Genomic DNA, 15,039 nt, shown 5'->3' with positions numbered 1-15,039 from the left:
TAAAAGGTCTGAAATTTACTTTTGCAAATCAAATTGCCTTGGAAAATAAAAAATTGTTAGAAGCGGCCCAAAATTCAGGCCCATTGAAATTCGGCCCATAAAATCAGGTTTTCCGTATTCCTTTATTATTTCTTAAGATATATGCTTAGGAAAAAATTGCTCTCAAATAATGTTAGAGATAATTTTCCTTAATAAAATTATTGAACCCATTTTTCTTTTATACTCAACCAAAATTGATAGAAACAATTTTTAGTGTAGCCTAAGTAACTAAGAACAAAAATATATTGCCACGATTAAATAAATGGGAGGAAGGTTAAGCTTTACATTGAGTTAGGGGACTTGGTTTGCTAAAAATCTAATACAAGAATATAATTAATGATAAGGTTACTAAAATTACTACTTATTAGACAAGTAACCAAAGATGAGTAAGGTCGGTGAGTTTAGCCAGCCGGGTCAAGTATGTTAAATGATTTGAATCAGAAAGTTAAGAACTATAGGCTGGGTATTATGATTTTGGCAACTGACAACAAAAGCGGATTATTTAAATGTATAATGATGAATCAAATGTTCATTTCGATTTGATTTCAGGCATTACATATCTTTTGAAGAAAGAATGGCAAGTGAAAATCACGTATACATATAGTGACTTTAATCATTTATTAAATTTTTTTATTAATATAGTTTTTATTATGAAAAATAACTCAAAAGAATAAATAATGATAACTGAAAGAACAATTAAACAAATAAAATATTTAGGGAGGAGAAAGGAGATCTTATTGAAGTGTGTGTTTACAAATGAACTGAGGGGGCCTATTTATAGGCAAATAACTTTTTTATCTTGATAGAATTTACAAAATAAAGATAACACTTAGAGATTAGATGGATTAAACTCTAATCCAATCTAATTTATATCAAATCTAGATATAGATAGAATAAATGGATATTCACAAAAATATTCATAACACTCTTCCTTGAATATTCATTGTATTAAGAAAATACCTCGTTAAAACCTTACAAGGAAAAAACTTCATGGGAAAAAATCCGAGTGAAGGAAAAAGAGTACATAATTCTTTTCAAGAATACGCTTATAAAATACTGCCTCATTAAAAACCTTATCAAGAAAAACTCAGTGGGAAAAACCTTGATGAAGGAAAAAAGTACAGTGCGTATTTTACTCCCCTTGACAACTGCATTATTTAATATCTTTAAAACGGTGCATCCCAATCTTTTGTATCAATTTTTCAAATGTTGCAGTAGGAATGGCTTTAGTAAACAGATCTGCTAGATTGTCACTTGAACGAATTTGTTGAACACTAATATCACCATTTTCTTGAAGGTCATGAGTGAAGAAGAATTTTGGCGAAATATGTTTTGTTCGATCGCCTTTAATGTATCCTTCTTTTAACTGTGCTATGCAAGCAGTATTATCCTCGTATAATGTTGTTGGAATTTCTTTATTGGCTGATAAACTACACATTTCTCGAATATGTTGAGTTACAGATCTTAACCAAACACATTCACGACTTACCTCATGAATTGTTAAAATTTCTACATGATTAGAAGAAGTAGCAACTATAGTTTGCTTTACAGAATGCTATGAAATAGTTGTACCTCCATATATGAATAAATAACCTGTCTGGGATCAAGCTTTATGTGGATCTGATAAATATCCTGCATCTGTATAACCAATTAAATCTGATTTTAATGCATTTGAATAATATAAGCCCGTATCCATTGTTCCTCGAAGATATCGAAATATATGTTTAATTTCATTCTAATGTCTTCGAGTTGGAGAAGAACTATATCTTGCTAATAAAATCACAGCAAATGAAATATCAGGTCGTGTATTGCTAGCAAGATACATTAATGCTCCAATTGCACTAAGATATGGTACTTCAGGACCAAGAAGTTCTTCATTATCCTCACAAGATCGAAAATGATCTTTTTCCACATCTAATGATCTTACAACCATTGGTGAACTCAATGGATGTGCTTTGTCCATATAAAATCGTTTTAGCACTTTCGCTATATAATTAGATTTATGGGCAAAAATGTCATTTGTCAAGTGTTCAATCTGAAGACCCAAACAAAACTTTATTTTTCCAAGGTATTTCATCTCAAATTCTTTCCTTAAATAATCCACGGCTTTTGATAACTCTTCAGGAGTTCCAATAACGTTTAAATCATCAACATAAACAACAATTATCACAAATTCATATATGAATCTCTTTATAAAAACATATGGGCATATAGGATAATTTTTATAACCTTCTTTCGATAAATATTCACTAAGACAATTATACCACATGCGTCCGGATTGTTTTAATCCGTATAAAGATTTATTTAATTTGATCGAATAAATTTCTCGAAATTTTAAATTTTGTGCTTCAGGCAACTTAAATCCTTCAGGGATTTTCATATAGATATCATTATTAAGTGAGCCGTATAAATAGGCTATAACTACATCCATCAAACGCATTTCAAGTTTTTCATGTATTGTCAGACTAATTAAATATCGAAATGTAATTGCATCTCTTACAGGAGAATATGTTTCTTCATAATCAATACTAGGCTTTTGGGTAAAACCTTGTGCGACAAGTCGTGTTTTATATCTCACAATCTCGTCTTTCTCATTTCATTTTCGCACAAATACCCATTTATATCCCACTGGTTTTACGTCATTTGGTGTACGAACTACAGGTCCAAAAACTTCACGTTTTGCAAGTGAATTTAATTCCACTTTGATTGCGTCTTTCCACATTGGCCAATCATTTCTATATCTACATTCTTCAACAGATGTAGGTTCAAGATCCTCATTTTCTTTCATAATGTTAAGCGCTACATTATATGCAAAATTATAGTCGACGTTTATTTCATTTCGGTTCCATCTTTTTTCCGTCATGAAATAATTTATTGAGATCTCTTCATTTTCACTAATTTCAGGTACCTGAATTTCTTCTGAAATTATGTCAAGGGTCTCTTCTAGAGTTTTTGTTTCCTCTTCTTGACCATCTTGAATATTTGCTCTTTTTCTTTTTCGAGGATTTTTATCTTTGGAACCGATTGGTCTTCCACGCTTCTGACATGTCTTAGACTCATTAGCAACAACAGATTATCCTACATCAATTCTGATTGGAGCATTTGCAGCTGGTATATGAGATTTAATTACTCTTTGTAGGTTAGTAAATGCGTATGGCAACTGATTTGCTATATTTTACAAATGAATTATCTTTTGAACTTCTTGTTCACATTGATTTGTGCGAGAATCAAAACTAGATAATGATAATGTATTCCAAGATATTTCTTTTTCCAGCCGCTTATTTTCTCCCCCTAATGTTGGAAAAAAAATTTCATCAAAATGATAATCAGCAAACCTTGCAGTGAATAAATCTCCTGTTTAGGGTTCTAAATATTTAATTATAGATGAAGATTCATATCCAACATATATTTCTAACCTCCTTTGAGGACCCATCTTTGTGCGTTGTGGTGGAGCAATTGGAACATATATCGCACATCCAAAAATTCTTAGATGGGAAATATTTGGTTCCTGATCATAAACCAATTGTATAAGAGAGAATTTATGATAACTTGTTGGCCTGATACTTACAAGTGATGTTGCATGCAAAATGGCATGTCCTCAAGCAGAAATTGGGAGTTTGAGTTTCATAAGTAATAGCCTTGCAATCAGTTTAAGGCATTTGATAAGTGATTCTGCTAGACCATTTTGTGTATGAACATGACTAACAGATTGTTCAACATTTATTTCAATAGACATGCAATATTCATTAAAAGCTTGAGACGTAAATTCACCAGCATTGTCAAGACAAATAGTCTTAATTGCAAAATTAGAAAAACGTGCTCGCAGACGAATTATTTGTGCAAATAATCTTGCAAATACCAAATTACGAGTTGATAACAAGCACACATGTGATCATCTTGTTGATGCATCAATTAAAACCATAAAATATCTGAATGGTCCACATGATGGATGTATGGGTCCACATATATCGCCCTGAATACATTCCAAAAACATAGGGGATTCAATCCCAACTTTTGCTGGTGATGGTCTTATAATTAATTTACCTTGAGAGCATGCAGCACATGAGAATTCATTAAATTGAAAAATCTTCTGATTTTTCAATGGATGATCACATGAATTTTCAATAATTTTTCGCATCATTATTGATCCGGGATGGCCTAACCGGTCATGCCAAACATTAAAATTATCAGTAAACTTCTTATTTACATAAGTTTCAATCATTTTAACTTTTGTGTAGTACATTCCAGAGAACAAAGCGGGTAATTTTTTCAATACATATTTTTTACCCAATATAATAGATGTAATATAAATATATTCAGTACCCCTTTCATTTGTTGTCTCAATATAATATCTGTTCAAACATATATCTTTAAAACTTAATAAGTTTCTTTGAGACTTTGTAGAAAATAATGCATCTTTTATTGTGAACTTTGTTCCTCTAGGTAGTGAATTATTGGCTCTTCCAGAACCTTCAATTAATTTTGTACTACTAGATATTGTGTTGACATTAGTTTCTTCCATTATCAAGCGAGAAAAATATTTCTTGTCTTTAAATATAGTATGCGTTGTAGCACTATCTATTAGACAAATATCTTCATCATTGATCTTGGATTTAACCAGATGAATATCCATATTTTCTTCAAGAAAAATAAAATATATATAGTAAGAAACTTATATGAAAGAACATTAAATATAAACTTTGTTATTAAAATACAAAAAAAAACTCTTCCTAATAGACATATTAAAACACAATAACTTCTTAATAGAATTGTACTAAACATATCAAGTTCCTAATAAAGTTGTACTAAAACACATCAACAAATAATTTAAGAAATTTCATTATTGGGATTTCCGTCACCAATCAAATGATCAATCCGCCCTTCAGGGTGAGCAAAAAAATCAGCAACATCCAAGTGTATTATATCAACTTGGCTATCATTTTCAACAAAAAAATTTTCGATATTTTTTCCTTTATCCTTTAGTGATATTTGATAAAGTTCAATAAGATGTTTTGGTGTACGACAAGTACATGACCAATGGCCTTTCATGTCACATCGATAACAAATATTTTCTGTATTCCTTTTACTTTGTCCACCTTAATCTTTTTCATGTATCTCTTCACTATTCATCCACTTCTGATGGGTATTCTTATTATTAGAATAATAATTTGTGTAACCACCACGACTACGATAATTATGACGACATTTTTCACGACCATGATTACGACCACGACCACGACCACGGCCAAAATTTCTAAATAATGTCGCATTCACTTCAGGGAATGGAGTAGAACCAGTTGGTCGAGATTCATGATTTTTCATCAATAGCTCGTTATTTTCTTCAGCCACAAGGAGACATGAAATCAGTTCAAAGTATTTCTTAAAGCCTTTTTCACGATATTGCTGCTGCAGGAGCACATTTGAGAAGTGAAAAGTAGAGAATGTTTTTTTTAACAAATCAGCATCAGTCACTTTTTCTCCACACAATTTTAGTTTAGAACTAATTCTGTATAATGCTGAGTTATACTCACTTACAGTTTTAAAATCTTGCAATCGCAGATGAATCCAATCATAACGAGCTTTTGGTAGAATTACTGTTTTCTGGTGGTCATATCTCTCCTTTAGACTTTTCCAAAGATCGACTGGATCTTTTATTGTGAGATACTCAATTTTTAATCCTTCATGAAGATGGTGGCGAAGGAAAATCATTGCTTTTGCCTTATCTTGATTGGATGTTTTATTTTCTTATTTGATTGTGTCTCCAAGACCCATAGCATCTAAATGAATTTCAACATCTATAATCCAAGATAGATAGTTCTTACCAGTAATATCAAGAGCCACAAATTCAATCTTTGTAAGATTTGACATTGTGATAGTTGAAGAAAATTTGAACTTCGACTTTGTGAAGCTTAAGTGTGAGAGATTAGAGAATTGTGCTGATAACGTGTTATGAAAAATAACTCAAAAGAACAAATAATGATAACTGAAAGAATAATTAAAGAAAGAAAATATTTAGGGAGGAGAAAATAGATCTTATTGAAGTGTGTGTTTACAAATGAACTGTGAGGGCCTATTTATATGCAAATAACTCCCTTATCTTGATAGAATTTACAAGATGAAGATAACATTTAGAGATTAGATGGATTAAATTCTAATCCAATCTAATTTACATCAAATCTAGATATAGATAAAATAAATGGATATTTACAAAAATATTCATAATAGTTTTTTAATATTTTATAGACAAAATATTTATTTTAAATAATTTTTTTTAATATATTTTTCAGAGATGTTTCTATCAACTGTGTATTTATTCATTTTAAGTGATATTATTAGAGTTTCATTCTCATGCACTATCAAATGCTAATTTCATTATTTTTAAATCTAAAACCTTAAACTTTAAAAAATTAAAAATAATGAAAATGCAAGTAAATAATATATATAAATTGGTCAAAAGACCTATCCAGTCCCTGTACTTTTTAATTTTGTTTAATTTAGTTCATGTACACAAAATTGAAATAATTTAATCTCTTAATTTTAAGAATTGTATCAATTTGGTCTCTCTCCAAAAGGCATCCAATTTTACCGTTAAAGAATGACGTCGGCGAAGGCGAGTCACATTTTGATGGCGTGTCATGCACTTGGGATCGAGTGATGATGTGGCATGCCACCTGGGACCGAGTGATAATATGGCAATGCCACGTGTCATTATATGATGAATCGATTGTGCTAACATGGCCTGACGTGCTGATATGTCAGTGTCACGTGACAGATCAAAAAAATTTTTTAAAAAAAATTCTTTCGCATCATAGAGACTAAATTGAACAAAAATATACAATACAGTGACTAAACTAAATAAAATTGAGATGTTAAGATACTAAATTAAAAAATATTTAAAAAATTATAAATATTTAAGTAGATTATTGATATGCTTATTAATAAGTTAAATATTTAAGTGTAAAAGATTTATAATGTTAAAAAATATATATATAAATATTTTCTTGCTTGATTATTTGATTTTAGAATATGTAAATTAATTTTATCTTTTTTAGAAAAATTAAGTTTGAATTCTCCTTCTATAAAAAAAATTTTGAAAAAATTTCATACCTAAAGTCAAATTTAAATAAATAACTTGTATTATGTTAAAATAAAATAATATAAAATAACAAAATAAATTCTTTTTTCTTCTATTTATAATACTAGAAAAATTTAAAATTTATTTAACTTAGTTTTTAATTAGCTAAAGTTATACTAGCAAAATATGTTGATTTAGGTTTTTTCTTTCCAAAAACTAAAGAACGGAGATATAGAGTTAGCGATGATTATAAAAATAATTTCTCATTATGACTTACTTAATTTGAACATGACAAATCTCTTATTACAATCATAGAATCTAAGCTCCACCCTTTTAATTTATTATTTATTTTTTATGTTTTTATTTTGTTTAATATTTCAAGTTTTTTTTTAAGTTGAAATTTCTTAAATTAAATACTGAATTTATGGTTGATAAAGTTAAATATAATTGGAAATATTTGTAATATTTTATTTTATTAATAAATTTTTGTAGATCCAAATTAATAATTTAAATTTAAATTTAGCAAAATTTGATTATGTATTTAAATTTAAATAAAATCATTTTATAAGAAATTTTGAGTAAATTTAAATAAAAGGTAAACTGGGTAAGAATTGAATAATTTCATAAAAATTTGTATTTGCAAATTGTGAAAGTTATAACTAAATCAACATATTTTGCTAATTTGAGTAAATTTAAATAAAAGGTAAATTGGGTAAGAGTTAAATAATTTAAAAAAATGTGTATTTGTAAATTGTAAAAGTTATAACTAAATCAACATATTTAGTTATTTTATATTATTTTATTTTAAAGTAATGCAAATTATTCATCTAAATTTAACTTTACATATGAAATTTGTTCAAATTTTTTTTTTCAAGTAGGAGAATTCAAACTTAATTTTTGTAAAAAATATAAATTAATTTATATATTCTAAAATCAAATAATCAAGAAAATATTTATATATATTTTTTAACACCATAAATATTTTACACTTAAATATTTAACTTATTAATAACCTACTTAAAAATTTATATTTTTCAAATATATTTTTTTAATTTAATTCCTTAGCATCTCAATTTTATTTAGTTTAGTCTCTGTACTATATATTTTTGTTCAATTTAAACCCTATGATATGATAAGTTTTTTTTTTAATTTTTTTTATATGTTATGTGGTACTGACATGTTAGTATGACACTGTTACGTCATCGTACAGTGCCAAGTGACATTACCATGTCATCACTTGATTCTACGTGACATGCCACATCATCACTCGATTTCACGTGGCATGCCACGTCATCATCTCAACATCACGTTATCAAAATATGACAAGTCATCATTAATATCATTTTTTAATAATAAAATTACATATCTTTAGATAAAAAATTAAATTGAAGTAATTTTTAAAATTAAAAAATTAAATTATTTTAATTTTAAATATAAAAATTAAATTATATAAAATTAAAAAATATAAAAACGGAGTTGGTCATTTGACTTGTATAAATTCTGATGTCTCTTATTTATTAAGATTTGGACGGCAGTCTTTTTGACTCTAGCATTTTCCTTTCAGGAATAAGGCATGCAACTTGGCTGAAATCTGAGCCATGAGCTGGTTGGCATGGCCCGCGCATGTAGCTAGCCTGGATAGGCACCCAATGACGACTTGCTTTTTCGACATGTTTTAACCGAGGAAACAGGTGCTGTTAGAAACCATTCCCCCCAAAGCTTACCAGTCTCACTTTACAAACGCGTAAACAACATTCTCTCACTCACTAGTCTCTCTTATCTACCTTCGGATTCGGAGAATTGATTGTTGCTCTTCTAAGTCAGATGCATAGATTTCCTGCCGGTGAAACGAATGGAAAATCATAGCATTCCCGTGCACATTAGCCAATAGACTCAAACTTCTGTCACCCAATAGCAATTCATCAATTACAGTTCTAGAAATTAGAATGCTTACATTTCGTCCTTTTCTTTTTCTGGTCAAGATTGCTCCAGAAGCTTTGCTCTTGATACTGTGATTTGCATGTAGAAAAGTACTCGACAGGCCTGTATTAATAAGCATCTAAATTAATTTTTTTTATTAGGCCAGTAATCCTCTTTGTCTGCTAAACTTTTCAACCTGGTGGACGATTAGATTTGTTAATATCTAGATGAACCCTGAGTTGGGGACCAAACCATGGGTCGAAAGGGTATGTAAACCACCAAAGAAAAATAAAGAAACAGCTTGGTTCTAATAAATTAAAGGGTACATGCATCGTTTGACTTGTCAGGTTTTGACGCTGATTTTGCCAGAAACAAGTTAAGGGGATTAGCGTGGGAAAATGGGTTGACAATTACAGGGTGTCCGATGACGTTAACTGGGGCTTTTGTCAGCATCTTATGGGCCCATATGTGTCTCCTAAAATGGCTTTTAGAGGCCTCTTGTCCTTGGCAGAGAACCTTAAGGCTAGCTTCTCACGCGCTTTGTTCCTTTAACGAATCTTTGTTCGCTACTTCTTGTTGCCTATATATTGTTTTCGATGATCTTTTCCCATTTGAGCCGATCATAATTTCTTTAAAGATTTATAGATAATATACTAAAACTGGAAATAAGATAATGTTAAATTACTTAAGTATCTTTTGTAGTCAAAATTTATGTTAATTAATTTGCCTATAGTTTCACGGTTTCATTATATCAAAGCATAATAGAACCTAACTAGCTATGAAGAATTGGGTGGCCCTAGGTGTTACTGATTAACATGACAAATCAAAAACCATACACACGCATGTAGATGCATGCAGACGTGTGTGTGCAAAACCTTTGGTTTGACTGAGACTTTGAGGGAATTTTCACAGAATGAGCATACTAGCTGACCAACACGGAAAAACATTAGACTTTTATTAATTCCATCAAGTTTTCATAGAAGTCCATGTATCCTCCACGCCCTTTGGGCTGTCTTTGCATTCAATTTGCAGTAACGACAAAGTAGAATGTGCTTCCTACGCTCCTTAACATAGATCGTAAACAGGAAGCCAAAATCCCCTCACGTAAAGAGGAAGCCTTCTGTGGACCGACCCATCAGTTCTACTCTTTTACTCTATCTTACACTTAATTATTAAATATTTATATAAGAAACAACAACAATTAAATTAATTAAAGTTTAAAAAAAACAAACCCGAAATGTTGCACGTGCTTTTTGCCTACGGTCCCTACCGCGTTTCCACCTAGTTCGCGCCGCCCCCCCCCCCCCCGGCACCCCCGAAACTGGCCACGTATCCGTTCTCTTTACTCCTCTTCAACGCGCTTAGATCCTTCAACCAAAAACACTTGTCAAAACGCCCCCTGCAGTCTTCGCTCCCTCCTATATATATACTCTCAAAGAGCCGCCACTTCCATTACCCGAAGCTCAGCCTGAAGATTCAAAAATATTTTTAATCACAGTCTCAGGGGCCCTTTTTTTTCTTTTGAAGTGGGGAAATGGTGAAACCGAACTGCACAGCATCTTCAACATCACCTACAGAACATGTCTCGGACAGTACAAGTAGTAGTTCCAAGTACAAGGGTGTACGAAAGAGGAAATGGGGCAAATGGGTGTCCGAAATTCGGCTTCCCAACAGCCGTGAGCGTATTTGGTTAGGGTCTTACGACTCGGCGGAGAAAGCAGCCAGGGCGTTCGATGCGGCTCTTTATTGTTTACGTGGGCGCGATGCTAAGTTCAATTTCCCCGAAAATCCACCAGAAATTGTCGGAGGGAGGTCACTTAGCCCGCAAGAAATTCAAGCGGTGGCGGCTAGGTTTGCTAACGAGGTGGAAGCTGATGGGACTGCAGGGAATCATAACCATATTAATAATATTAACAATAGTATTATTACTTCAAACGAATCACATTCACGAAACAACAATGTGGGGACTGAACAGAACACGTCGTCTTCGTCGGTGTCAGTATCAGGCTGGGGGACTCCAGCAATACATGTGGAGAGTACTGAAATGATGGATTATTCGTCATTTTTTAGCATGTTGGACACCGATCATGGGATGTCCGATTATGGCTTTTATTCAGGGCTCTTGCCTGGCGATCAACTCTATCCTCCACCACTACCGTCTCCGCCTGTTGATGATAACGTGGATGATCAGAACGGTGACGCAGGTTTTTCACAGTCATCGTTTCTTTGGAACTTCTAAGCCCAATTGGCAAGACTTAAAAGTAATAGTCTTCTTTTTCTTTCTTTCTTTTTTTTTTAATCTTTTTAGTCATTCTTTTCTCGGATAAATAGGTGTAGTGTGGGATAATCAGGAGTTTGTCGAATTTTAGCTGCCAGGCTCGCTGATGTTTTTTCCCAGCCACGAGGAGAGTTGAATATATATTGAATTCATCAGGGGGGATGGTCCAGGTTTCGGTTGTGCCGTCTTCCTGTATATAGTGTACTCCTAAATGCCGAGCAAGAGTGTATATGAAGTGTAGGAAACCATTAATTTTTCTTGGTGGGATACAATCTCAACAGTTGAAATCTAAATAATTTCATAATTTACCCGAGGGGCCGCCCTTTTTTGCCTTCCTGCTATTCAGATTCCAGGAAAACGCAGGTTCAAGATTTGACCGCAGCCTCTTGATCTCGAAACTAAACGAACCAAAAATATAGAAAAGGCCCTCTTCCAGGAAATTAATACTGAAGGTGGATCAGTTAAACTTTTGAGCCAATTTATGGCAAATGAACGTTCAGGCTAGGCTAGGACATGATGACATGACATTTGGAGTTGCAACTGCCCTTCCTTTTCTTTTTCTTTTCCACACATGGCAATGAAGGGAAAATATGTGCTTTGCATGTGCAAGACAGCCGCCGGTTAGCCAACCCTCTTCTATCGGTTTCTCGCTAACCAAAATTCAACTCCAACTTGAAACGAAATTTGACTACCTAGATCATTACATGCAGAACTAAACATTTTAAAATGCAGGTTTATGATTTTTCAAGTCTGACCTAATTCTGGTTGGGAAATGCACCTAGGAACATTATGACATTCTTGTCCCTGGACAGTGACACTACATAGGTCAATATGACACGTTCTAGAATTATGTCACCCTTTTTTTTATCCTTTGGTGCATCTTATATGTGTTTATCTAGTGTTTCGTCCCATGTTTTTAATTTAAATGGTCTTCAATTAATTGTAATTAATGTATTAATGATAAAAATCTTCTAATCATTAATAACTTTATAAAAAGAACTTCATGTATTGATTGTTTCACCTCGATCAGAGATTGAAATTTGATGGGAAAAGGAAGGTTAATTACCTTTTACTTGCAAAGGTTAGATTTTTATTTAAGGAGTAACTATGTCTAATTAAGATATATATTTCTCTCAAACATAGAGATAAAAGGGTATGAGCCTAATTTTGCATTCCATTAAGCAGAGAAATAGGATTTGACAGAATTTTTTTAATACCATTTCCCCGTAATAAATATAGGACAATAGATCAAACAAAATAAAAATTTATTGTGTTCTTAATTATTTTTGTCTTCTCTTTCGCTCCTTGCCACTGCAATACCAAATTAATTATCTTTTCCATCCGTATCGAAGCCACTACTTACCACACAAACAAAGAAGGAAAGAAGCCTGAGGGACACAAAAAAGTAATTGGTTTTATTCGATTGTTGAAAAACGAAATCCCATCAGCTTTTTGAGTGCCCCACTGACACTGAGACAAAAAGGGCTAAAGCAAACAAACCAAAACCTCGAATTTCAACACGTGCTCAAAAGCCAACTTTATCAATCAATAAAAAATTATTAAAAGATCCAAGAATTATCCTAGAACGTGCCACAATTGAGGAACAACAATCAAGAAAAGACGCGATCGATAGTAACGGAAGTGTAGAGTGGAGGAATAGTGGGCGATGGGGGCACCTGAGACTTGACCTCACGCCCCGTTTAATTTGACGATAGCGAAACGACAGGCAAATTTATCGTTGAAAAAGCTGGAGGCGAAACCGCGGAGGCAGAACAATGGGATTAATAGTTAATAGCCAAATATTTTGAAGTCAAAGCATGCAATTATTCCTCACGTTGTCTTAGGATCGTCGCCATTCATTAGATCATTTCTTACGTTTGCATGTTCTTTTACTCTCTGTTTCTTCTCCTTATTTTTATGTTGTAAGGTTTGGTTGGATGAAATTCTCATGAGTACTTTTCCATATTAATCCTATTGAAAACAGTCCTTAATTCCATATCATATTATATATTTATTATTATCGTTAAAAAAGGTTAAAATATATTTCAGTTTATTTAAAAAATTAAAAATAATATCAAATTAGCTAACATTAATAAATAACATATTTAATCAGTTATTGAAAAAGATTAATTAACCATTTAATTTAGTGTAACAAAGTGTTTGACTTTTGAGTTAGGTGAGATGAAATTTATGAAATAAGAGAGACTAATTTTTATTGTTTAATTTAAGATGACATGTATATAATATAAAGTATATAAATATGAACCCCCTATACTTTATAATTCTCTATTAGTAGTTATTTTGAGTTATTAACCCATAGCATAACTAATCTCTATAGCAAATTCATTCGTTTCTTTCTTTGGTAATTATCAAACTTGGCTGGAGTGTTTTTTGGTAAACCATGTCTCCACCAGCCATGCAGAGTTTTTTAGATGCCAAAATCTTGAAGAAGCCATAAAGCAAGTGAACATGGCCAGAGATTACGTGGATCAATTCTTGATTTATTGTACCATGTGCCCCTTGCCTCACAGATAAAGACCAATGGTGTCTACGATTGGTACGCTGTTCTTGGCATCGAAGATTGTAAGGCTGATGCAGAAGCAATCAGAAACGCCTACAGAAAACTGGCTTTCGAGATCAACCCTGACAAGAAGCTCTGTAGTGGCCGAGGATCATTCAAGCTTGTTTCCGAGGCGTGGAAGGTCCTGTCAGTACCGTCTTCAAGTCAAACTTATGATCAAAGACGAGGTCCAGCTCGTTTACAAAAACGGTCATGGCAAGAAAAAGATGAACAAGGTCATAACGCTGCTCCAAAATTTCCAAAAAGGCCCGCCTCAAGTGAACAACCGCCGCCACATAATGGCCCAAGAGATTAGGGTCAAATCAAGACAAGCGTAACAAATAGTCAAGCTCCACGCTACAACACAAATGGAAGTGCTACATATAATCAGGCTCCACCCAATTCCACTGCAGGATAAGGTAACCAGGGCGCCGGAGGAGCTTCACAGAATCAAGCTCCATATTACGGTGGCTCAGGATCTGGAACAGGAGCAGTAGACAGAATGGTGCATATGCTTCACAGAATCAAGCTCCACCGAATTATGGTGCTACGGGATCAACAAATTACAGTGGCACGCAGGCTAAAAATAACCAAGCTCCTTCCCATTATGCTGCTCCAGGAGCAGCAAAAGCGGGATGCAATGCAAATGCTTTCTAAAGCAACCGGGCCACACCGAATATTTCCGGAGCAGCAGGGGCAGTGCGGAGCGGGGGAAGAGGTTGGCCTAGTCAAGTTCCACCCAATTTTCTGGCAACAGCCAACAGCAGAGAATATCAGTGAGATTATCTAGCACCTCATATCTACAGAAGAAACGGACACGACTCGCTTGATTTGAGAGTGAACTGATTCTCACTCTGTCCCTCCTCTTTATTGGGCGTAAGAGCCTCTCCAGATAACAATATTAATATGATCATGACAGTGGAAATTAGAAAGAAAGATTTTTTTTTCTTTTGATAGTAAAAGATGAATGAGTGAACTGGCAAATAAGGAATCGTTGTGCTATTCTGAACTCTGAACCTGCATATAAAAGCAGGAAAAGCTTGACATATGCTACCTTAAAGGGCAGGGAGACTTTAGGAACTTAATATAAATATATATATATATATATATATATATATATATATATTATTGTTAGCATGATTATAGAAGCACAACAACATGCTAACA

At 32.8% G+C, this 15,039-nt stretch overlaps 1 protein-coding gene across 1 annotated transcript; it reads left to right on the top strand.

Moving 5' to 3' along the window:
• Positions 10,484 to 11,620, top strand: LOC18588177 (ethylene-responsive transcription factor ERF017). Its single transcript, XM_007012412.2, has one exon. It carries the CDS (start codon positions 10,569 to 10,571, stop codon positions 11,271 to 11,273), a length of 705 nt encoding a protein of 234 aa, XP_007012474.2. The 5' UTR covers positions 10,484 to 10,568; the 3' UTR covers positions 11,274 to 11,620.

Source organism: Theobroma cacao, chromosome 9 (genome assembly GCF_000208745.1).
Source record: "Theobroma cacao cultivar B97-61/B2 chromosome 9, Criollo_cocoa_genome_V2, whole genome shotgun sequence".
In the NCBI taxonomy this organism is placed as follows: domain Eukaryota; kingdom Viridiplantae; phylum Streptophyta; class Magnoliopsida; order Malvales; family Malvaceae; genus Theobroma; species Theobroma cacao.
This window is presented reverse-complemented; position numbering and strand designations above follow the sequence as displayed.

Bases quoted from the DNA above. Each gene is read 5' to 3' on its own strand.
- LOC18588177 (XM_007012412.2), top strand. From the start codon at position 10,569: ATGGTGAAACCGAACTGCACAGCATCTTCAACATCACCTACAGAACAT.